Here is a 26510-nt window from a genome sequence, read left to right as displayed (position 1 = left end):
GTTTTGGCGCCAGTATTTATCTTTGTGCCTACGAAGCATGCCTGTGTAGCGCTACATATATTCCACGGCAGAAATTAGTTGTTTCAGCACCTACTGACATTTTTCAGAACTTCCACTTGCTTTGCACTCGATTCCAAGCCGCATGCGGTTTTTTGGATTACAAAAACCAGAAAAAAAGTGCGGCTTAGATTTGAGTAAATACGGTACATCCTCTCCTTTGGATTCAACTTCTTAAGTATTATATTTCAAGTCAACACCTGCTAATCTGTGAGACCGAAATGATGAGCCATACTACTCTATTTCACTGTGCCTGTTTGTTTCATTTGTATAACATTTTATTCCATCATAGATGCTGCACTTACAGTTTCATATATGCATTGCAGCAGCAGAAAAGGAACACCACCTATTATTAAACACGTAAGCTTTTGGTGCAAACCCCCCCCCCCCCTTTCCCTCACACACACACACACACACACACACACACACACGCACACGCACACACATGCGCGCAAATGCAGATCACACATACATGACCACTGTCTCCGGCTGCTAGGGCCAGACTGGGAGCAACTGTGCATCATGGGAGAAACAACGGTCGGGTGTGTGTGTGTGTGTGTGTGTGTGTGTGTGTGTGTGTGTGTGTGTGTGTTTTTTGTCCACTTTGGAAGAAGACTTTCTGATGGAAAGCTTACGTGTTTAGTAGTCTTTTTGTTGTGCTTGTCTGTGACCTAACATCTCCTGTATACAGTGAATAGCAATGTATCTTTTTTATAATATGGTCATTACTCTAGCCTAGATTTCTATTGTTTGTTTCCTTTTAAGACCTTATAAAGACAGTTACTGACAATTTCTTTTTTCTTATTGGAGAAAAGTAAAACCATATGGGGGCCAGACGTAGATTGTAAATGAATATGGAATAGAGTATTTTTATTCTCCCTGTATGCAGTGTCAATAACGTCACCTCACACACTTCATTTCTGGCAGCACCTCCTTCTCAACACATGACTGTCCCCCGCCACCTCACCATAGTCTTCAAGTTATATCCTATAGCACTTCTGGGTGGACAAATAGATGAAGGATGTAGTTTAAAACAGTATAACTAAACTTAAAAGTCAAACTGCCCTTTTATAGAGACTGCCATCATTATTTAAACATACTAAACAACATCAAAACAGTCAAAAGAAATTTTTTTTCAAAAGAGCGGAAAATTGTAGTGAAATTCATGAGAGGATTGTTTTAAATTGTTATATCTTAAATCAATAAGTATGTCAGCATTTCCCAGGATTTTCTGGCTTAATTAAGACTAGGTCATGCCACCACAGTGGTCAGACAGTGGACTTGACTTCCAGAGGACAACGGACCCGAATCCCATCGGGCCATCAAAATTTGGGTTTTCCTTGATTTCCCTAAATGATTTAAGACAAATGCTGGGATGGTTCCTTTGAAAAAGATGACATTCGGCTGAGGAAGCTAATTTCTGTGGCATGTCTGATGACACAGTGCTGGTGGAAGCACGAGTATTTCAGAGCACACCATTCATTGCACATTGTTAAACATAGGGCTCTGCTGCAGACAACCCCTGTATGTTCCCATGTTGACAACACAGTTGAATTACAATTTCTGTGGCTCAGGAGCATTGAGATTGGGCAGTGAATCAATAGAAATGTGTCATCTGGTTGAATCATTCGAGTTTCGCATTACACCTACTTGACGGTTTTGTGCACATACACTGTCAACAGAGTGAATTGGTGCTTGCAAGGTGCACTTTGCTACAGACTTAGGCCAGTGGGAGCAATATTATGCTATGGAGGACATTCACCTGGTCTTCTATGGGTCCTGTGGTAGTAACTGAAGGCTCCATAACAGCTTTGTTCTGTGTGAACGTTATTGTGCACTGTCCGCACCCTGTCCCTAATGAAGGTGACATGTTTCAACAATATGACTTTCAGTGTCACGAGGCCAGAATCAAATTCACCCCTTCTGAATCTGATGGAATACATCTGCGATGCTATCAGATACCAGTTCTGCACCCAGAAACCACTGATCTCCAATTTATGGGAATTACATGACCTGTGCTTAGACATGCGGTGCTGCATAATGCTGGGAACATACCTCACATAATGCTGGGAACATACCTGAAATTTGTTGAACTTGTCCCACACAAAATCACTGCTGTATTGTGTTCCAACAGTGGACAAACACATTATCAAACAGGAGGTCATAGTGTTTTGTCTCATCAGTTTATATATTCAATGCTTGAATGAAAGGTGTGCTCTTTTCCTTTTTTCTGCCATTGCGTGTATGTGTAAAGCAGGATGTTCTACCATTTGGGCTTGTTTATATGATGGCTGTCAGTATTACCACCTGCAGAGATACTAAATGCTCCTTTTGTGAAGACCTTTTATCTTGAGAACACTTTCAACTTTGTTTCACAAATGGCAGCACAGTTTCATGTAATTGTTAAAATAATACTTTCAGCAAAAGATGTGTGCGTTGGAGTGGGGAAAAAGATTGGAGATGTATGTAGTTTAATTTTCATAAATTGTTAAGAAGGTTAACAGCTTGGCATGCTAAGATAAATTCAGACATTCTCTAAAAAGAGAGAAAAAGATTAATTTAACAGAATCAGTGAGGTATACAAATATAACAACAGACTTGTAGAACCATTATTTTGTAGGTTAGATTAGATTAGATTCAGCTTTTGTTCCAAGACCCAAAACATGAGACGATTCTCATGGGTGAGTAACATGCCAGAAAGTATAACATAAAAAATATAAAACATTTGAATACCCTGATCATTTGTCAGGAGATTGTCAAACTAGGTGAATACAATACAAACTGGAACAGCTAATATTTTCAGAATTGATACGCTGTCAGACTGAAACATTGTTATGCACTATTAATAAATTTATCAAACAAAAAGTACATAATCTTGACTGTTATGACAAAGTGCTCTCAGAACTGAAATCTAACAGACATTCTTATTTAAGCTGGCCTAACAGCCACTGTTAAGATATTCATCTATTGAGTAGGATGAGTTACCTATCAAAAAGTCTTTCAAACTCTGTTTAAACCATGCTTTATCTGATACCAAGTTTTTAATGGTGTCTTTCTTCAACAGATAAATTGTGTTGTAATGCGAGGTTTTAATGAAGATGAAGTGTGCAGTTTTGTGGAGTTAACAAAAGAGAAAAATGTTGATGTAAGATTTATCGAGTACATGCCTTTCAGCGGCAACAAATGGAATGATGGGAAGATGGTCTCATTTAGTGAAATGGTCCAAATAATTAGAAAGCAGTGGCCTAATTTTGATCCTCTGCCCAATGGGCCCAATGATACCTCAAAGGTACGTGCAGTATTACATATGAACATACATTGAAAATAATTTAATGTTTATGACTTACTACCAATCACAATAATACTTCACATCTGCTGGTGGTATGAGAGATGGACTGGTTTAGTTACATATTTCTCATCCCATTCAGTAAGTCTGTCCTGGCCTGGGTTTCTCTGCAGCTTTTCTACAACTCTCCCCATTTCCTAAACCTTGACAATCCTTTTCTTTCTTCCCTTTTCCATCCCCTTATTGTTTCTGCCAGAAGAAGAAGCCACTGGCTCCGAAAGCTTGCACATTTCCATAACTTTAAGGGGAGTTAGAAGTGGAAAACATTCTTTTTCACTTTTTCGGGTTTTTACCTGATTATAAAATTTGCAATTTTCCAAATAAAATGATATGTATATTACTTATAAACTTGCGTGGGAAGTATTTTATTTTATTTTCTAAAATATAATCTACACTAGTTGAAAATGTTAAAAATTTTTACACGCATTACTTCAAGACCTAATAAAATCTGTAATTTTTTATATACAGGGTAGTCCATTGATCGTGACCGGGCCATATATCTCACGAAATAAGTGTCAAACGAAAAAACTACAAAGAACGAAATTTGTCTAGCTCGAAGGGGGAAACCAGCTGGCGCAATGGTTGGCCTGCTATAAGGCGCTGCCATAGCTCAAACTGATATCAACTGTGTTTTTTTAAATAGGAACCCCATTTTTTATTGCATATTCATGTAATACGTAAAGAAATGTGAATGTTTTAGTTGGACCACTTTTTTCGCTTTGTGATAGATGGCGCTGTAATAGTCACAAACATATGTCTCATAATTTTAGACGAACAGTTGGTAACAGGAAGGTTTTTTAAATTAAAATACAGAACGTAGGTACATTTGAACATTTTATTTTGGTTGTTCCATATGTGATACATGTACCTTTGTGAACTTATCATTTCTGAGAACGCATGCTGTTACGGCGTGATTACCTGTGAATACCACATTAATGCAATAAATGCTCAAAATGATGTCTGTCAACCTCAATGCCTTTGGCAATACGTGTAACGACATTCCTCTCAACAGTGAGTAGTTCGCCTTCTGTAATGTTCGCACATGCATTGACAATGCACTGACGCATGTTGTCAGGCATTGTCGGTGGATCACGATAGCAAATATCCTTCAACTTTCCCCACAGAAAGAAATCCGGGGACGTCGGATCCGGTGAACGTGCGGGCCATGGTATGGTGCTTTGACAACCAATCCACCTGTCATGAAATATGCTATTCAATACTGCTTCAACCGCACGCAAACTATTTGCCGGACATCCATCATGTTGGAAGTACATCGCCATTCTGTCATGCAGTGAAACATCTAGTAGTAACATTGGTAGAACATTATGCAGGAAATCAGCATACATTGCACCATTTAGATTGCCATCGATAAAATGGGGGCCAATTATCCTTCCTCCCTTAATGCCACACCATACATTAACCTGCCTAGGTCACTGCTGTTCCACTTGTTGCTGCCATCATAGATTTTCCGTTGCCCAATAGTGCATATTATGGCGGTTTAGGTTACCGCTGTTGGTGAATGATGCCTCATCGCTAAATAGAATGCATGCAAAAAATCTTTCATCGTCCTGTAATTTCTCTTGTGCCCAGTGGCAGAACTGTACATGACGTTTAAAGTCATCGCCATGCAATTCCTGGTGCATAGAAATATGGTACGGGTGCAATCGATGTTGATGTAGCATTCTAAACACCGACGTTTTTGAGATTCCCAATTCTCACACTTTTTGTCTGCTACTGATGTGTGGATTAGCTGCCCCAGCAGCTAAAACACCTACTAGGGCATCATCATTTGTTGCAGGTCGTGGTTGATGTTTCACATGTGGCTGGACACTTCCTGTTTCCTTAAATAATGTAACTATCCGGCGAATGGTCTGGACACTTCAATGATATCGTCCAGGATACCAAGCAGCATACATAGCACACGCCCCTTGGGCATTTTGATCACAATAGCCATACATCAACACGATATCGACCTTTTCCGCAATTGGTAAATGGTCCATTTTAACACAGGTAATGTATCACGAAGCAAATACCATCCGCACTGGCGGAATGTTATGTGATACCACATACTTATATGTTTGTGACTATTACAGCAGCTGGCTGGAGTGGCCGAGCAGTGCTAGGCGCTACAGTCTGGAAACGCGCGACCGCTACGGTCGCAGGTTCGATCCTGCCTCGGGCATGGATGTGTGTGATGTCCTTAGGTTAGTTAGATTTAAGTAGTTCTAAGTTCTAGGGGACTGATGACCTCAGAAGTTAAGTCCCATAGTGCTCAGAGCCATTTGAACCATTTTTGACTATTACAGCCCCATCTATCACAAAGCGAAAAAAGTGGTCCAGCTAAAACATTCATATTTCTTTATGTACTACATGAATATGTAATAAAAAATGGGGGTTCCTATTTTAAAAAAATGCAGTTGATATGAGTTTGACCCATGGCAGTGCCATCTACCAGGCCAACCATAGCGCCATCTGGTTTCTCCCTTCAAGCTAGACGAATTTCGTTCTTTGTAGTTTTTTCATTTGATGCTTATTATGTGAGATATTTGGCCCGGTCACTATCAATGGACCACCCTGTAGAAAGCTGTGGATTGCTGTGTTATAAAGGTTAAATTATGTGTTTGTATTGGTAGCACTGTCAAAAATAGTATCGTATCTTTTCATAGTATAAACATGCTTTGTACATCGAAGTGCTAACATTTTTCTGAGGAATAGTGACGAATAGACTGGTAAATCTCTCAAAAAGTATGACTCCAAAATGAAGTGTTTTTAAGAAATGTGGGTTTCATGGTAATAAATTTTTGAATAAAGAGAAACATTGTGTTCAGCATGTGGTGTGTGAAGTTACAGACAATGAAATACTCGCAAACTCATGAGTATCTAGAGAAACACCCATTAGTGCTTCGAAGATTAAAATAAAACATAGTGATAACACAGTTATCTCAAAACAAAACTCATGTAAATGGTAGGTTAGGTTATATTCTGATACATCTACACATCGTAACAGGGGTGTTATGTGAATGTGTGTGCTGTATGTATGTGGAGGGCCAGTTAGTTTACATGAAGACATTGAGGTATCAAATGGACTAGCCAGGAAACTTATCATTAATTCTGCCAGTTGTAAATATACTCATTCATTTTGGAGTTCTGATAAGTGTAAAGATAATTATTTTGAAATAAATGTTAGGTGGTTTTATGGATTGAGAGCTATTGGCAAAGGACACACTGCAGCAGAAACAATGTGTGTCGTGATGTATATGCCACGCCCACTTTGTAAAATGAACAAGTATGCAGGATTTATTGGAGCTGCTGTGAAATCCACTGCATGTGAGTCAATTAAGGGTGCTGCAAATGAAGCTGCTGAAATAAACGATGGTATGATTGACATATCAGTAGCTTTTGGGGCACTTGGTAGAAGCGCAGCTGAAGTTCTAAGAATTCTGTTGCTACAGTGACCAGTGGTGGATACTGGAAAGCTAATAGATTTCCAGATTTTAACCAAACATTCTTATAAGTATAAATCAGGGAATGAAGAAGGGCATATCTGTGACAGAAATTATGAAGGACAACTAGTCGTACGGAGGCCTGTGCAGCTGTTGAAATTTATAATCGATCTGTAAACTAAAGGGGAGTGTGTTACACTAAGTTCTTAGGTTGTGCAGACTCAAATGCATATAACAGTGTAGTAGCCACTCAGCCTTATGGTGAGAAGCTTATCACAGAACTGGAATGTGTTGGTCATGCCCTCCTGGATCTGGTTCATGGTGCAATTACCGCAATGCCCAGTACTCAAACAGGTCATACAGCCATAAACATTATATCCCAGCAGCAGTTGTGGATATCATAAAACCTGTTTACAGAGACCTGGCAATCCTGAATTATTGAAGAAGTGTCTGCATTGTCAGACTCAAAATCCCAATGAGTCGTTCAATAATCTTATAGCGTCAGTGTCGTCGTAACTGCCATCTGCGTCACGTCTGCTGTGCAGCGAGCTATGCTGATTTAAGTATTAACTCTATTTTTCTTACTTGTAACTTCTTCTTCCGTGTGTTTTTGCTTTTAGGAAGCTTTAATTGTCGAGTGCTAGTAATAGTGTTCCATAGATTTTGTGTTTGTTTTGAATACAGTCAGAGAAAGTCCGTTTAGTCAGCCATAGTACCAGTAGTGCTAGTGATTGTTTTCAATACAGTCCAGAGACAGGTAGTGCTATTTTCATTGTTTTCTACAGGAAGTGTCTAGTAACCACAGTTTAGTCAACTATCAGCCGCCTTTAGTGAATTAGCAGTCTAGTTATAAGTTGATTAACTCTCTACAGTAAATTGATTTCTTAAGATGGATAGGATGTGACACTGCTGTGTACGGACACAGGAGGAGCTGGCCACTGTTCGCAAACAGCTGAACGTGTTGATGGCCGCGGTTAGCCGTCTTCAGGCAGTGGTGAGTCTGGTGCGTTGCATGGTACACCCCAGGTGTTACATGCTTCACCCACTGACCCTGCTGTCGACACATCTTTGCGGATACCGGGCGCGGTTGTGCCACCCTCTTCCCAAGGGGAGTGGCGGGTTCAGCGGCATTCGCGGCGCACAAGGTGGAGGGTCAGTGTGGAGGCTGGCCGTGTGGCATCGCCCGTTCTGCCTGTGAGTGGACATGTGGCCACTCCTTCAGCAAGGTCCGAGCAGGCACATGGGGGGAGGGGTTTATTAGTTATTGGGAGCTCCAACGTTAGGCGGGTGATGGAGCCGCTTAGGGAAATAGCGGAAAGGTCGGGGAAGAAGGTCAGTGTTCACTCTGTCTGCTTGCCGGGGGTCTCATCCGAGATGTGGAGGAGACCGCGCCGGCAGTGATAGAGAGCACTGGGTGCACCCGACTGCAAATTGTTGCTCATGTCGGCACCAATGACTCCTGCCGTCTGGGTTCAGAGGTCATCCTCAGTTCGTTCAGGCGGTTAGCGGAGTTGGTGAAGGCGGAAAGCCTCGCGGGGTGGAATCTGAGCTAGCTATTTGTAGTATCGTTCCCAGAACCGATAGTGATCCTCTGGTTTGGAGCCGAGTGGAAGGCTTAAACCAGGGACTCAGACGATTCTACGGAGATCTGGGGTGCAAATTTCTCGACCTCCGCTATCGGGTGGAGAAATGTAGGGTCCCCCTGAATAGGTCACGCATGCACTACATGCAGGAAGTGGCTACAAGGGTAGCGGAGTATATGTGGAGTGCACATGTGGGTTTTTTTGGTTAGAGAATTCCCTCCCTAGGCCCGACAAGACACCTCCTGAGATGCGGCAAGGTAAGAGTAGACAAAATGCAACAGGGAATAACAATATTAATGTGCTAATAGTAAACTGCAGGAGCGTCTATAGAAAGGTCCCAGAACTGCTCTCATTAATAAGCGGTCACAATGCCCACATAGTACTAGGGACAGAAAGTTGGCTGAAACCAGATGTAAACAGTAATGAAATTCTAAACTCAGATTGGAGTGTATACCGCAGAGACAGGCTGGACAGTGAAGGGGGAGGCATGTTTAAAGCAATAAGAAGTGCAATAGTATCGAAGGAAATTGACGGAGATCCGAAATGTGAAATAATTTGGGTGAAGGTCACGGTTAAAGCAGGCTCAGACATGGTAATGGGATGTCTCTATAGGCCCCCTGGCTCAGCAGCTGTTGTGGCTGAGCACCTGAAGGATAATTTGGAAAATATTTCGAGTAGATTTGCCCAACATGTTATAGTTCTGGGTGGAGATTTTAATTTGCCGGATATAGACTGGGAGACTCAAACTTTCATAACGGGTGGCAGGGACAAAGAATCCAGTGAAATTTTTTAAGAGCTTTATCTGAAAACTACCTTGAGCAGTTAAACAGAGAACCGACTCGTGGCGATAACATATTAGACCTTCTAGTGACAAACAGACCTGAACTATTTGAAACAGTTAACGCAGAACAGGGAATCAGTGATCATAAAGCGGTTACTGCATCGATGATTTCAGCCGTAAATAGAAATATTAAAAAAGGTACGAAGATTTTTCTGGTTAGCAAAAGTGACAAAAATCAGATTTCAGAGTACCTGACGGCTCAACACAAAAGTTTTGTTTTAAGTACAGATAGTGTTGAGGATCAGTGGACAAAGTTCAAAACCATCGTACAATATGCGTTAGATGAGTATGTGCCAAGCAAGATCGTAAGAGATGGAAAAGAGCCAGCGTGGTACAACAACCAAGTTAGAAAACTGCTGCGGAAGCAAAGGGAACTTCACAGCAAACATAAACTTAGCCAACACCTTGCAGACAAACAAAAATTACGCGAAGCGAAATGTAATGTGAGGAGGGCCATGCGAGAGGCGTTAAATGAATTCGAAAGTAAAGTTCTATGTACTGACTTGGCAGAAAATCCTAAGAAATTTTGCTCCTATGTCAAAGCGGTAGGTGAATCAGAACAAAATGTCCAGACACTCTGTGACCAAAAAGGTACTGAAACAGAGGATGATGGACTAAAGGCCGAAATACTAAATGTCTTTTTCCAAAGCTGTTTCACAGAGGAAGACTGCACTGTAGTTCCTTCTCTAGATTGTCGCACAGATGACAAAATGGTAGATATTGAAATAGATGACAGAGGGATAGAGAAACAATTAAAATCACTCAAAAGAGGAAAGGCCGCTGGACCTGATGGGATACCAGTTCAATATTACACAGAGTATGCGAAGGAACTTGCCCCCATTATTGCAGCAGTGTACCGTAGGTCTCTACAAGATCGTAGTGTTCCAAAGAATTGGAAAAGGGCACAGGTCATCCCCGTTTTCAAGAAGGGATGTCGAACATATGTGCAGAACTATAGACCTATATCTCTAACGTCGATCAGTTGTTGAATTTTAGAACATGTATTATGTTCGAGTATTATGACTTTTCTGTAAACTAGAAATCTACTCTGTAGGAATCAGCATGGGTTTCGAAAAAGACGATCGTGTGAAACCCAGCTCGCGCTATTCGTCCACGAGACTCAGAGGGCCTTAGACACGGGTTCCCAGGTAGATGCTGTGTTTCTTGACTTCCGCAAGGCGTTCGATACAGTTCCCCACAATCGTTTAATGAACAATTTAAGAGCATATGGACTGTCAGACCAATTATGTGATTGGATTGAAGAGTTGCTAGATAACAGAATGCAGCATGTCATTCTCAACGGAGAGAAGTCTTCCGAAGTAAGAGTAATTTCAGGTGTACTGCAGGGGAGTGTCGTAGGACTGTTGCTATTCACAATATACATAAATGACATTGTGAATGAAATCGGAAGTTCACTGAGGCTTTTTGCGGATGATGCTGTGGTATATCAAGAGGTTGCAACAATGGTAAATTGTACTGAAATGCAGGATGATCTGCAGCGAATTGATGCATGGTGCAGGGAATGGCAATTGAATCTCAATGTAGACAAGTGTAATGTGCTGCGAATACATAGAAAGAAAGATCCCATATCATTTAGCTACAATATAACAGGTCAGCAATTGGAAGCAGTTAATTCCATAAATTATCTGGGAGTATGCATTAGGAGTGATTTAAAATGGAATGATCATATAAAGTTGATCGTCGGTAAATCAGATGCCAGACTGAGGTTCATTGGAAGAATCCTAAGGAAATGCAATCCGAAAACAAAGGAATTAGGTTACAGTACACTTGTTCGCTCACTGTTTGAATACTGCTCAGCAGTGTGGGATCCGTACCAGATAGGGTTGATAGAAGAGATAGAGAAGATCCAACAGAGAGCAGCATGCTTCGTTATAGGATCATTTAGTAATCATGAAAGCATTACGGAGATGTTAGATAAACTCCAGTGGAAGACTCTGCGGGAGAGACGCTCAGTAGCTCTGTACGGGCTTTTGTTGAAGTTTCGAGAACATACCTTCACCGAGGAGTCAAGCAGTATATTGCTCCCTCCTACGTATATCTCGCGAAGAGACGATGAGAATAAAATGAGAGAGATTAGAGCCCGCACATAGGCATACCAACAATCCTTCTTTCCACGAACAATACGAGACTGGAATAGAAGGGAGAACTAATAGAGGTACTCAAGGTAGCCTACACCGTCAGGTGGCTTGAGGAGTATGGATGTAGATGTAGATGTAGACCAAAAAATGTTTTTCTTGTAATGAAGACACTAAAGTGGGGGTCAGTCATGCTGTTATTGCTTTTAATGATGGCAACATTGGTAGCGTGAAAGTGCTACAACATATGGGAATTAATTCTGGAGCAAACTGCATCAGAGAATTTGAATGGATGGACAAGGTTTGCAATGGTAAAGCACTGTATGCAGCACAGTTGGCCACTACGGAGTCCAGAAAGAAGAAAACAAGAAAAAAGTTAAAAAAGGTCAAGAGGATGATATACAGTATGGTGCAGGGTGCTTCTGAGTGACTAAAAATAAAATGTTAAGCATATATTGAGTTACAGTCTATTAAAACTTTAAAAACTCTTCTTGAAAATTTAGATTTTCTCTTGCATTTTCCCTAAATCTCAGAAACTACTTCGAGTAGCGAATTAAAATTTTCAGGGAGTAATAACATACGTATTCTGAGTCTTCTGAACTAAAAGAAGAACATAATATTATGCATAAATAAAATTATTTAGAATAACATACAAAAAAGTACACAAAATTTTAACTGTGTAATTAAAAAATTGCATTTCCAAAAGCAGTGGCTGAAATGCAATTATTGTAAGACTCAGAACATATAGTTTAATGTCCTGTAAAAGTTTCTTGTCAATGGCTACAGTTGTTCCTGAAATACGGGGAAGTTAAGTCACCAAATTTAACATTCTCAGGATAGGGCGTTCAAACTCCCCTTAATGCACATTTTCTCCTTCCTCCACTTGGTGAGCAACACATTTATAGTATTTACACAACAGCAGTAGCTATTTTCTTCCAATTTCTTTTTGCAGGCATACCATGTCCCGGGCTTCAAGGGACGTGTGGGATTTATAACCTCAATGAGTGAACACTTCTGTGGCACGTGCAACCGTTTACAGATAACAGCTGATGGCAATTTGGAGGTGTGTCTCTTTGGGTATTCAGAGATATCTCTCAGGTGAGTGATGAAACATAGAATAATCATGTCCAAGTGAAAATTCATGCGAGGAAACCATAAAATTACTAGAAGACTGACAGAGTGATCAGTATTTTACCTTCAGGAGGTGAAATTCCAAAACTTCTTATAGACACTTTCGTTCCTCTTGTCCTCACATTAGTCATGGAGTCCGAGTGACCTTTGAGACCTTCAGAAACTTATCCCCCTTTCCTCTCTCATGAAGGAACTGATATTTCCAAATGCTGAGTATAGAATAATACTTTCAAACTGTTTGCCATGCACATTAGGTATGTGGTTGGTATATGGAAGAGATAAACTGCAGTTAAATCCAGCAGGTATGAAATGAGTAATCTTTTCTTGAAGTTTTCAGCTTGCACCCTCCTCCCTCCCAGACATACAAACCAGATACCTCTAGCTAAATAATTTGTGAGTATATATAATTTGCCTCTGTCAGCATCATGTTACACTAACCTATTTGTGAGATTAAATTAAAGGAAAGTAATCAGAACTGGAAATTATGTAAAGACATTTTTGGCTATGTCCCTGTGTTGTATTAAAGTTAACACAGTATTTCTGTCCGTGTGATGGTAACTATGATTCGCCAGCCACCGTTGCCGAGCGGTTCTAGGTGCTTCAGTCCAGAACTGCGCGACTGCTACGGTCGCAGGTTTGAATCCTGCCTTGGCTCAGATGTTAAGTCCCATAGTGCCCAGAGCCATTTCAACTGTGATTCATGATTATCAGAGTCTATATGTTCCAAATAAAAATTGGAACTTCATGTGTATAAATGTACAAATTATTAGACAATGGGACCAACAACTGACACTTTTAAATTGATGACTAGACTAAGACTTGGCGATAAGTTTGTTTCAGGACATGGTAAGGGGGGTGAGGGGTGGGAAGAATCAGCTCTCTCTTTGTGAGCATACCAGAAATCCTTTATCAACCGAAGGTAAAATAAGATATAAAAATACAGGGTCAAACAATTAATTTAAGTATCTTAAAAACCAAATGACTAATAAAATTGGAAGCTAAGAAAAGTAAGTTCATAGTAAGTAGGGTGAAACACAGGGGGCTGCAACATATTGCCATTGTTGTTTGACTTGTCTATCAAAGAAAAAAGAAATGGATCAAAACAAAATAAAAGTGAGAATGGAAATGTATCAGAAGCAAATAGGAATAAGCAAGGAACATATTCTTTAATTAAAAAAAAAAAAAAAAAAGACATGTGAGGCAGATGTTCCTACAATTTTATGTTCAAAGCACAGCAGCCTGTGAAAGCAAAATATTTATGACATTGAAAAAAGAAAATCAGTGAGTGAAAAGTGTGTGTAGGTGAATTGTGGTGAAAGACTGGATATTGGAACTTCTGTTATGCTGCCCAGTATTAGTTGACTTGGTAGTAAAGGAGCAAGTTTGCAAGGGCGGATAACTGTTTGGCTACATAAAATAGAGTGGGAGTATGGAAAAGCTAGTCCAAGATAGGATGAAAAAGATAACAGCAACTTAAAAAATGAACCCCATGAACCCCATTCCCATCTAGTGAATGCAGTGGTTGACAATATCTTGTGACATTCACCTATAAGGCTCAAACAATAATTGCTAAATAAAAATACAAAATGTTGACAAGACTGTATCTAAGCTGTCACTCTCTTTTGAAACAAGGGTGTTTAAACCAACAAACACGCAGGAAAGCAGGGACAACTCACACACTAGAGAAGGATGGGCAGTATCATTGAAGGAGTGAGCATGAACCGTGTGGAATATGTGTGGTACAAGTAAAAAAAAAAAAAAAAAAAAGTAATGATAGTAAAATTCCAATTCCGGGAGCGGAAAGACTTACCTTAGGGGGAAAAAGGACAGGTATACACTCGCACACACGCACATATCCATCCACACATACAGACACAAGCAGATATATATATGTCTGCTTGTGTCTTTATGTGTGGATGGGTATGTGCGTGTGTGCGAGTGTATACCTGTCCTTTTTTCCCCTTAAGGTAAGTCTTTCCACTCCCGGGATTGGAATGACTCCTTACCCTCTCCCTTAAAACCCACTTCCTTTCGTCTTCCCCTCTCCTTCCCTCTTTCCTGATGAGGCAACAGTTTGTTGCGAAAGCTTGAATTTTGTGTGTATGTTTGTGTTTGTTTGTGTGTCTATCGACCTGCCAGCGCTTTCGTTCGGTAAGTCACCTCATCTTTATTTTTATATATAGAAGTTTATTATTTTATTTACCGGTCTTGCAGTTTCCTTGATTTCTTGCAAAGTACAGTACAATGAAAACCTACCATATTGCATAACAAGTAGATGAGTATAAACTTCAGAATAGCATCATCGCCATTAAATGACCTATGTTTTCTTTACTAACAAGAGAAGGGACAGAAGCAATAAACACAAAATCAGAACTGCTTTTGCTTGATTACAGCAGGGACAATAATTTTTAACATCTACATTTACAACAGATCATATTTACAAAATGTTTTCGAAATTTGCTCTGTTTACTCAAATGAAAGTATTGCACTGCTCAATCATTCATTTACACTCAACCCCGACTGCTGCACATGCTGTGGGGTGTGTCATCTGGTTATGTCATATGTTCAGTGTTTCTCACCAATTTTTGGGGTATTTTGAAATGTACAAAAAGGAAAATGCAGAAAGTTATCACATTTTGCTGCACATTACCTGCGTCACAGAAAAATAATGTATACAAATCTTCTCAGATTTGCCACTGAATAACTTTGTCCAAGCCTCACAATATTTCACCAACACAACTGTTCATCATCTTCAGGTAGTGGTGGGTCCTGTCATCACTGCTGCAAGATGTGGCTGGTGATATTCGCACAGCAGAATTGAAATTTGTCAGGCTAGAAGCAGGAGTACGAATGTGTGGACAGGCACTCCCAGTTGGATGGAAATGCCATTCATAGTAGCCTTCTGCTTATGTGTTGTGGGCAATGACTGCACTTCTGGACACTCGTGTGGTTAAGAGCTGAATTAACTCTCTGCAAGGTACTGCATCAGGTCATACATCGGAGGATCTGGTTTCTACTGTTTTAATTTCATGGCAGTCAGTGCTGGATTCTGGGCAGTGCTTAGTCAAAATTCCATATTCCTGTTGGTAAGATTGCCCACCGTATGGATACATGCCTCATTCTTAAAAACACAGTCCTAGAGTGATGATGCTGAGGATACAATTTCAGTCCTCTTGGGAAACGTGTGGTGCCCTGTATTCAGGCAGTGCTCTGCTACCATTAATTTACTGGGTGGCATTTTTGTCAGCGCTGTTGAACACAGTGTTCTTGCACAATGTGAGGTGTCTGCCCTATATAAGGTTTCCCATAATGGCATCAGATCTTATATATGATCTGTGTTTTCTAAGGTCAAGATTGTCTTTAACTGAACACAAACAATTCCTTAGTTTTGCTGGTAGACGAAAAACACACTTGATTCTGTTTCTCTTAGCGATTCTTTTAATTTTGAAAACATGCCACTGAAATATGGCAAGAAAGCCATTTGCAGTGCTTGTCTAAGTATCTTCATTTACATCCCTACACTGAACTTGCTTTGCTCAGAACACATTGCAAATCTGTTTACAAGAATAAACATTCTGCTGGAACACTGTTCTTAGGTGTTACAGTTCACCAGGCAGACTGTCGGTATCTGAAATCACGTGTGCTCTATGTGCCAGGAAGTGTAAGACACTACCACATTGTGCAGGGTGACGGCAACTTTTGGACCTCAAATATAACTCTGCGTGTATCAGTTTGCAGTAGAGACTAAGCCCCAGTGCTATGTCAGCTTTTCTTCTAACCGTGACATCCAGGAATGGTAAGCTGCTATCTTTTTGTACTTCCACAGTGAACTGAATATTCAGCTGGAGCGAGTGCAAATGCTGCAGGGACATAGGTAGTGTCTGTATTATGTGGGCCACACCACAAATGTCTCTTCAGCATTCTGCCAGAAGGAGGAATGTTGGATATTTACTAAGGGAAATACAGGATCTCCCATGGGAACACTGTCCACTTGATTAAAGTAGTTGGTGTTACATAAGAAATAGGATGAGGTATGCACATGTTTAAACAGCATCACAATTTCTTTCTCAAACTTGCTGCTAATAACCTCTAATGAGGGCTGCAGGGGCACTTTTGTAAGTAATGATATAACATTTGAGCTAACTAAAAGATCTGAAAGTTCTAGTTTAAGCATCTTCAGGTATTCTATGAAATCCTCTGAATTCTAAATATGATGGTCATAGTCATCCACATGATAAATTTCAAAGCTGTCACGTGGAAATTGCCAGTTGCATCTTGCAGCAGTGATGGTGGAAATCACCACCACCTGAAGATGCCAAAACGTTGTGTCACTGAAATATTGAGGGAGGGACTTGCATAATGTTATCTGGTGGGGAACCCAAAGTGTTTTTGCAACAGATCTATTAGGCAAGCCTGAAAAGTCACATATACTCCAAGCAGTAAGTACCTGTTATAAAATGGTCACATTAGTGAGCTTGGCAATTAATTAAGAGTTTATCAATAAATTTGGCTTCATTTTGCAAGAAATTGTGCTGTGTTCCAGTACTCCCTCTTCAACAAAACTAATGTCAGTTTCTGCTCCACCTCTTCAGCCCGAGATCCTATGTATACTCTTGAGCATTTGTGTAAGATACCTGTTTATTTATAAAAATAAAAGTAACTTCTATCATGACTTTCCCATTCTTGTCCAGTGGGTTTGTTATCCTGCTGTTGCCTACTGCAGACTACAAGATTACTGTTGAAGATTTCTGCAAAGTTTTTCTTCCTTTTTAGTGTACCAACATTTCACTGTGTGGTAATTGCCTGGTACTGTTTAACGGGTGTTTTAACTGTTGTTTCAGAGATGCAATACGAACCAAATGCAGTGAGGATGACTTGCTTTCCATGATTGGGGCAGCAGTGAGAAGAAAGAAGAAACAACATGGAGGTAAGATACATTACAGCAAATGTAACTCTGTAGATAGAAAGAAAATTTCTGCTTAACAAGTCATAGCAAACATAAGAGCAAAATAGAATGAAAAGCAACAGTGATAGAACCTGTGTTTTTTGTGTAAACTTGAATTTAATTTTTTATTTAGTATTCATTCTGATTAATGCCCATTGGTCAACAGTATATTTCAGCCCTAGAATTTGGTTCTGCAAGGTCCACCAGATAACCATATATGGCTGTTGTAACTCCTTTATTGGACTTCAGAAGTTTTCCAGCAACAAATCTTCTTTTTTTTTCTTTCTTTCTTTCTTTTTTTTTCTTTTTTAAAAAAAAGCTAAAATGCAGAAAACATCATAAAGCAAACACTCACAGAAAAGCATCAGTGTCCTTGAAACAATGGAAACTCCAGTAGGAATATCAACAATGTTGGAAAAGACAGATTACTACTTACTGATGAAGGCTGTGGCTGAAAGCTTTATGTAAGTGTCTTTTAATTCTTCCCATCTGCAGCCTAAGGTATCTTCTTTATGGTAAGTAACAGTCTGTCTTTTCCTTCATTATTCATTAGTGTTCTTTTTTTTTATTGCTGTTTAGCAAGCATCGTGTGGTATATAAGGGATGTGAATAGCGTCAGATGTTGAATCATCACTCTGGAGGATATGAAGGTGCTGCATATTGGTGTGAGACAGCATTATCTGATGAGAGTTTGAAAGAAACCTCATTGTGGATGTCCATTTGGTCCCCTGGTTAAACCTTGCAACATCTGTATTTTTGGAGTATTTGGATCTGACAGTGGCCTGATGTTGGAAAGTAAGGGCTTACTCATCATCAATGTTCCAGTTGACTACATCAGACCACTACAAGGGAGCATCACTGTGTAGTGTACTGAGTACATTGTAACCTGTTCACGTCTGTGACTGCCATCTGAGAACAAGTACAGTAAACTCTTGTGCAGCTACACTTTTGGCTAGCTAGATTGACACTTGACAAGTTTCAATTTGCGTGCACCTGGAGCCAAGCATTTGCTGGTGTTTTTTGGCAATCTACTGCTAATCAGTGCACTGGTGCGTGTCAAAAGTCCAAGTATCGTCAATTCGTGCGTGTGTTGGTTGAAGCTCTAGTGCGTTTCTTATTCGTATTGCATGGTTTCATGCCACTGCCATCTATTGGAACTCCTTGGAAGTACAGTACATACAGTATTGTTCTATGGAGCGCAACGTAGGCCTGTCGAAACTGACAATTAGAGTGCGCCGCCTAACTCTTTCCACTTGTTGTCGGTACATCAAAGCTGAGTGTTTAACAGTGAACGTACAACACCCTGTTGTGTTGCCATGTGGGATTGGGTAGAACAGAGGAAATGGCATAGATGTATCGAATGCTTTCATTTGATGGCTGCCACAGCCTGGTTTCAAAAATCAAAAGTTTGTCTAGTGCATCTCGAGTGTTGTCAAGTTGTGCATTTGTGTGTGTCTGATTTGAGGTTTTGTGCTCCCACTATGTGCCTTAAAGTGTCCAGAGATAAAAGGGGCCAAAAACCATAAAGGACTCAGTCGAGTGTCTGTAAAAAGAACACTGAACGTGACTAAGGGCACATAACATAAAATGAATGTGATCTTGTTGGAAAAAGAGCATCACACTTTGCAGAGAATTGATGCTGGTGAGCCACCCACAAAAGTTGCTGCAGAGTAGGAGTACAATTACTGATCGGAAGACAAATCGATCAGGAATTGAAAAATTTTTGTTCCATCCAAGCATTGGGCAGCGCAGTGAAATCTTGAAAAACAATGAGAAAAGGTGCACATCCTCAGTTAGAAGAGGCATTATTTTTGTGGCACGAATAAATAAGAGCCAAAGGTGTGTCAGTTTCAGGTCCTCTAATTTGTCAAAATGAGCTAATGAGCTGATAGAAGGAAAGAAGCAAGAATTCCTCGGAAGTAATGGCTGGCAGGTTCATTTCAAGAAGCAGCATGGCATCCATGAAATTGCCATCAGTGCCAAATCATTATCTGGGGATGAAGCTGCTATGCTGATTTTAAGAAGAAACTGCACACAATCATTGACAAAGGAGGTTATACTGACAATCAACTTTACAAATGTGATGAAACTGGGTTGAATTACAAAATGCTGCCAACGAAAACCCTTGCCTCTAAAGAAGAAGAAATGGCTTCCAGATACAAAAAAATCAAAGAAAGATTTACTGTCCTCGCTTGCAGTAATGCCACTGGCAATCATAAACTGTGTCTTACTTTAATTGGCAAATCCAAAACACCAAGAGCATTTAGACACCAACCAACCAGCTTTCCCACTGAGGTACACGAATCAGTCTTAAGGCATGTATGAACAGTGCCGTGCCATCTTCAGAGAGTGGTTCCAGGCAGAGTTTGTTTCAGCTGTAGTAAATTACATGGAAGGAAAAGGACTTCCTTGAAAAGCGCTACTTCTTGTGGACAATGCTCCTTCTCACCCAGGTGATCTGCAAGATGGGGATATCAAAGTTGTATTTCTTCCACAAAATGTCACATCTCTATGTCAACCGATGGACCAAGGTATTCTTGAGGCGATGGAAAAACATTACAGACACAAGATGCTGGAATACTTAATAGGTGTGATTGATGCTGCAGATGATTTTGTGGAAGCTCTTAAAAAAATTGATGTTTTAAGTGTCATTCATTGATTGCTGAAGCTTGGAATCTAATTCCTCCAGTTCCTCTTGTTAGGTCTTGGAAAAACTCTTAGATCGTAAGGCAACCTAAGTGGTGGGAAGGAGGAGACAACACCGAAACTCAAGCTGACATAATTTTGGTGAATTTACTGGAGAAGCTGGTTGTAAAGACACACACTTCGAAGACATTGAAGAGTGGATGGAAAATGGCATTTTTTCATGTGACTGAGGATGAAATCGTCCAAATTGTGACCGATCATAAAGCGTTAGAAGACTATGTTTCTGATGATGAATCAGAGAAAAATATTCCTCACACATTCTGTTACGAAGTGATCCAAACTGCCCTGGAGTACATCAGCCAACAGGAGGAGACGATTTATCCTGAAATAGTTTGATTTCAACGTTGGAGATGTATTGTTGCAGCAATAGTTTCTCAAGCAAAAAAAAAAAGAAAAAAAGGCATTCGTGACTTTGTTACCAAAAAATAAACTCTAATGAAGCATCCTAGAACTTCTATGTCCATAACTTAAAAAGTTTTTTTTTTTTTTTTTTTTTTTTTTTACTTTTCTTGAAAGTTCCTCTGGACAGACTTTTCGTTCCTTTGAGTAATCTCTAGATTTCTTTCATAATTTTGTTCAGTAGTTTATTTTTTATTCAAAAGAGTAGGTAATAAAATTAAAACTCCTGTTTTTTCCTGCTGCCAAATAAGGGAGATTTTTTCTGTAAGAATGCAAAATAAACGAGCTTTGTTATACAGCATTTAAAAACTTTGAGTTTTCAATCATAGTTTGGTGCCTTTTTAACATGTCAACACAATTTTTTCAGTAAAAAAGTGTAGGGTTATTTGCAACCATATCAGTAATGTTTTACATACCCTACGCACGTTTTACGATCGTATTTCGCAATATTGACGCAATTTGGAGTGTTCACATGTGAAAACAGGGGGACTTTGATTTATCTGGAATTTTCGTTATCGGAACTGACCACCGTCCTGATCATTTCGGATAAACAGGAGTTCACTGTAATAGTCTCCTTGCAACATGCTGTGTCATACAGCTAGGAGCAGCCAGACTATGGAATTGCCGTCCTGCGCATAGGCTGCCATTAACACCCAAGCAAATGACTGCATGTGAAGTGGTGCCATGATCAAGAAGTACGGACTGCTAACGAATGGCGTCACATTATGTTCACTGATGAGTCCCAGTCCTGCACTGCTCCAAATGACTATCGTGGAGAAGTTTGACAGTTACCCGGGGAGATGGGGAGAGGTCCCATTCTTCCACATTTTGGGGGGGGGGTGGGTCACAAAGGAATCCCATGGTGTGGGGAGCCATTGGGTATGACTTCAGGTCACGGCTTGTAATGGCCGTGGGAACTCTGATGGTACAGCAGTGTGTAATAGTATTGTGGTGCTATTTTTCAACAGGCCGGTGCTTGTCCACATGTAGTATGTGTCTCTTTAAATTGTCTGTGTGATGTTGATATACTCGTGTGGCCAGCAAAATCCCCATATCTGTCCCTGATATAACATTATGGGACCAACATGGACGTCAACTCCATCCCACTGCCTGTATCCATGATTGCAATGTCCAGTTACAACAGTTGTGGATCACCTTTCTCAGGAGGGTATGCAGCAGCTTTACGACATCCTCCCGCACTGTCCAGGCCAGACAGGGTGCATTGCTGTATTGATAAGTGGGCTCAAACTGATAAGTTCTGTGTAAATTTGACTCTGTTTTGTTATCACTGAAATAACATCACATACCCTCTAAATTAGCTATGTTTCAATTTGTTTTCTCCCCACCTTCTGAGTGTCTCACTTTTTTTCAAGCAGTGTAATTTAAGACAGACATAAGAATATGAAAATGGGATGGCATATCACATTGCTATTCAACTATGCCCCTAAGAAAATTGTAAGATAATGGAGAAGAGCAGGTGCACTATTACACTGACTAGAACGTAAACTTAAAGATAGAATTATATTGTGTAACCTATACCGATGACATAATACTAATTGACAAAGACATCACTGATATGCTAAAGCAATTTGAAATATTAAGGGAGCAAGCTAGGAAAATTGGACTACTAATTTCACCTGGAGAAAAAATTCTTGGCTGATACCAAAATGGCACTGGGTGAACTTATATAGGCAATGACATAGTATTCGGTGTTAAATAGTTTAAATAATTTGGTGAAAAAGACCACTGAACATCATAATGAAAAGAAGGCCATAGAATCCAGACTTCAGAAAGTACAAACTGTCTCTCAGTTAACTAAAAGTATTTTTCCTGGAACTCTAAAATCTAACATTGTACAACAGTGATCAAATTAGAATTTCTTTATGCATGAGAGAGACTCTTTGTCCAGCACAAGACATGAAAACAGCAAACTGAATTAGAAGAATGTAAAATTGTAGTAAAAATCTTAGGTCCAAGAATAAAGGATGGGATACATCACACAGAACCCAGTGTGAAATCTCCAGGCAAATTCCTAAAAGCTCTTGTTACAATGTGTCTCCAAGGAATCCAACTTGTGGGACATACAGAAAGAATGTATCCAAACAGGCAGCTCATTGGATTCCCACATACTTGAAAAATAAGATCCTACTGATGAAAACAAACAGGAAGAGACCTTAAGAAATTGGAATCACCACATTTACAGTATTCTGATGTAGTGATGAGTCACACAGAGTGCAGTTTCGCAGTAGCTTCATCGATGCTTGTACTTGTGTATGTAGTATATGCAAGTGTGTACAGCGTCTCTTCTGGTGTACTCACGATATGCTAATTTAGTGGCCGAGCAGTAAACCGGATCCCTACTCGGTTCCAGTGTGCTGTGCTAATTATTCTTCTTCACTTGACATTTATGCTTGGAGCTGCAAGAGAGGCCATTTTCCAGATAATGCCACAAAAACAACAAATTCTCAGATATCAGTTTAACTTACACGCTTCAACATCATAGACAACATTTCACATTAATATGTTGCAGAACACTAGATTAGTGTTAAAATTGCCAGAGTAAACATTGTTCTCCATGTGACAGATTGTCAAAAGATGTCCAAAATCGATAAATTTTATATCTCTGCACAGAGAAGCAGCTGGTTGCTCATTGTCATCTGTGGTGCTAATCAATGGGTCGAGCTCGTTGCTGGCACAGCGCCACCTCAGAGTAAGTGGCCCCTCATCCCAGCAGGTGTCGATGTTTAAACACCCGTATAGCTCCCAAGACTTACTGCGTCTGTGGATAACTCCATCTCTGCACAGAACTTCCCACATTTCCCACACAGTGGGCCCTCGTGTCTCTTACACACAATAAATCTTCAAACTTATTTCATTGGCTAAGTTAAATTTCGAGTGTGATGTGCTATTTCGTAAAAAATAGCAAACGGTAGACATGGATGTTATTGTGACTCTTTCCTAAGGCAACATTTGTGTATTACACTTGTAGAAGTGCACTGCAACATAAAACAGTAGACCGTAAGTTCAAACAATGGAAACTCCAGGTTGGAATATCAGCAGTGTAGGAAAAGATAGAGTGCTAATTACCATAAAGATGGCACGTTAAAATGCAGACAGGCACAGTTAAGACACTTACACATAAGCTTTTGGCCACAACCTTCATCAGAAAAAGAAATAGAAATACACACCATTCATTCACACAAGCAAGCACACTGTAGGGAAGCAGCCTACTCACGCTGTAGTAAATTCACATCAGTTTCCATTGAGTGTCAGCCAGTCTGCTGTAACTAGCTCTGACGTCATAAATGTTGCGCAATACCTTAAAAATCAAGCAAATGAACTAAAACTTTTCTAGCATGTCAGAAATAATATTAAATTAATGTGTGTTAAATATCAGTTCGATAACTTCAGCCATTTCCGAGATTTGGACGTTTTTCTGGAAAAATCATTGGCGCAACAGAACAGAGCTAGAGACTTCAAAATTTATATTTAGATTCATCTTTCATAATGATTTAATAAAAACAGTACTTTGGATTTCACATATTAAGATTTTAGTGGAAATTCATGATTTTCTGGTTTTCGTCTCAAAACTGAAGGAAGCGAGATAGATTAAGTAGGTTAATAAATAAGGCTAGGTTGTTTAGATTTAAATAGGTTGGAGGTCCGCTATGATTATGAAGATGTGTAAAGTTTCTTTTTAATACCTATAAAATTATAGCGATAGCGGATCTCAACAGGGCCAGTTCAGAGCTCATCTAGTGCGTGCAGGGCAATTAAATTAATTCTCTCGCCTAAAGTATTTAACTTAGCCACGTCAAAATTTTATTATCAATACTTACCTGCGTGCTGAATGCACGTTTAAATTAAGAGCTTCTTCGGCCATCAGCCAAAGAAGCTATAAATTATTATGTAACTTGAAGTGGTGCGTTACTAGCCCAGCGGCTAGTCGGGATAGCGGATTTGATCAGGCGTTCCCTCAGCCGTCCGCACCGCGGCTTTATATATAAGAACACTGCGCGAGGAAGCAAGGCCCCAGTTCTCTCCAGACGCTGAATGACACGCCATCTGTGTCGGTAGTCGCGTCGCATCAGTGTATCTGCTACAAACAGCCTCGGGTGCCGTATTAAGTTACTAGAGATACGCGGAACCATGAGAACATTTCATGTGAAGTGTTAATTCTGGAATGATTTTCATTAACTAGCTTCAGTTTGCGTATTGTCGTATTTTCACGTGCCGTCGCGGGACAGACATTCTACCAAATATTTAGCGTGGCGTTTGATGAAATATTTTCATCAAATTATGGCGAGCATTCTTTTAACATTTAATTCGGACATTTATAGTTGCATCAGCGCATTAGACTCTGAACTGCTCTGTTAGTTAGGTTGTAGGGATACTTGTGGTTTTTATTAGAGAATTTCAGAATATACTCAAATATTTTGGAAAACCGTTTTTGATTAGAAATCCCGGACAATCTCCTAATTCCTCAGAGCTATAAGCTGCAGCTATAAGAACATTCTCAGGCAAAGTGGGCACTAGGATATCTATTTACTGGCTCCAAGTTTTATTAAATCACTTTCTGGGGGTCACGGAGTAAATAGAGAGCCAGTGTTGAGAACGGCAAAAGACAGCAATAACAACATTCTAAAAGCTAGAAACTGATTCAACACGCAAGCATATATCCAGCAATCAGATTTTTTATTATTGTTACAAACTTATACATCCGCCGCCCCACATATGGTGCATCGGCCGGGAAACAACTAAGTGAAAGTGATTTTTAACTATTCGGATTCGCGAGTGAAATGCGACACGCAACTGAGTATAGAACAGTGAATGTGTTACGTGTGCATGTGGACGACGCAATTGGATTAACAACGCATCTGGATTGACGGAGCTGGCACTGAGTCTAGCGGTGCTGCCGGCATCGCGAGAAGCCAGTCTCGCCGCACCGCAGTCGTCCGCTGGAGCAGCCGACGCAGAGCCTGCAATTGCGGGCCACGCTAACACACAACAGCCGTCGGAGAGCCGTCTGCAGTTTAACGTGCCACGTCGCATCAGGAATCCTGGTACGCCGCGCCGGCAACGCCATACGTCGTGCAGAAGGAACTAAGTTAAGTGAAAAACTGTTAAAAATTTTACTAACCTGCACTAAAAGACTGTCGGCGATGGAACCGTCAAAAGAAACTGAGGTTAAACTTAAATCAGAACCTATGTCTGTTGAGGGAACTGTAAATCCAGACAACGGTTCGAGTGTAAATATGCATGAAAGTAGTAATGTTAAGGTGAAATATGAAGTATTGTCTCCTGGCAGTAGTGTGGGAAGGGCCAATGATTCAATAATAGAGACTCCTGTAGTAAAGCGGAAAGTAGAAATGATAAATTTAGTGGATGATAGTTTCTCTGATGAATTAAAAATGAAACAGTCATCAGAGATGGTAGAGTTTAAGAAGGAGAAGTTAGATATGACTAATCAATCAGAAGTTTCAGTTAGTTTTGATAATTCTGGTGTTGGAGCTAGTTTTTCGTCACCTGAGTGTGATAAAAAGCCAGCTCGTGAGCAACCCAAAGATGCTGGGGCTGTTGATTTAAATGTTATATTACAAGCAATAGCTGCCAGCAATGCTGAATTAAAGTCTGAAATGGTGGCCAGTCAAACAAATTTTAATAAACGGTTTGAGGCAATGGACAATAAATTAGAATCCAATAATGCTGAATTAAAGTATGAAATTGTGGCCAGCCAAACTAGTTTTAATAAACGATTGGAGGTAATGGACGATACCTTCAAGGCTGGTTGCAATAAGTTGAAAGAGGATCTTGACAGTTTGAATTGTAAAATTGATTGCAATCATGAGGATATTAAGAAAAAGGTTGCTCAACAGTTTTCTGAAATGTATAAAACAGTTAAATCCGAAGTTGCTGAGGTTCGCAAAGACTTCCAAATGGAAGATGCGAAGCTGGAGCACAAG

The 26510-nt window shown here is 40.1% G+C and overlaps 1 protein-coding gene across 1 annotated transcript in view; it reads left to right on the top strand.

Moving 5' to 3' along the window:
* LOC124612492 (molybdenum cofactor biosynthesis protein 1-like) overlaps window positions 1–26510 on the top strand; it is a 63900-nt gene that overhangs the window by 16052 nt on the left and 21338 nt on the right. Inside the window, exons 4-6 of the mRNA XM_047140728.1 lie at window positions 3122–3346; window positions 12319–12464; window positions 17339–17424. Coding sequence (XP_046996684.1) covers window positions 3122–3346; window positions 12319–12464; window positions 17339–17424 — 457 coding nt within the window. The remainder of the gene's footprint in view (window positions 1–3121; window positions 3347–12318; window positions 12465–17338; window positions 17425–26510) is intronic.

This window comes from Schistocerca americana, chromosome 4 (assembly GCF_021461395.2).
Source record: "Schistocerca americana isolate TAMUIC-IGC-003095 chromosome 4, iqSchAmer2.1, whole genome shotgun sequence".
Lineage (NCBI taxonomy): Eukaryota > Metazoa > Arthropoda > Insecta > Orthoptera > Acrididae > Schistocerca > Schistocerca americana.
Note: the sequence above shows the minus strand (reverse complement) of the source record. Positions and strands in the feature narration are given on the sequence as shown.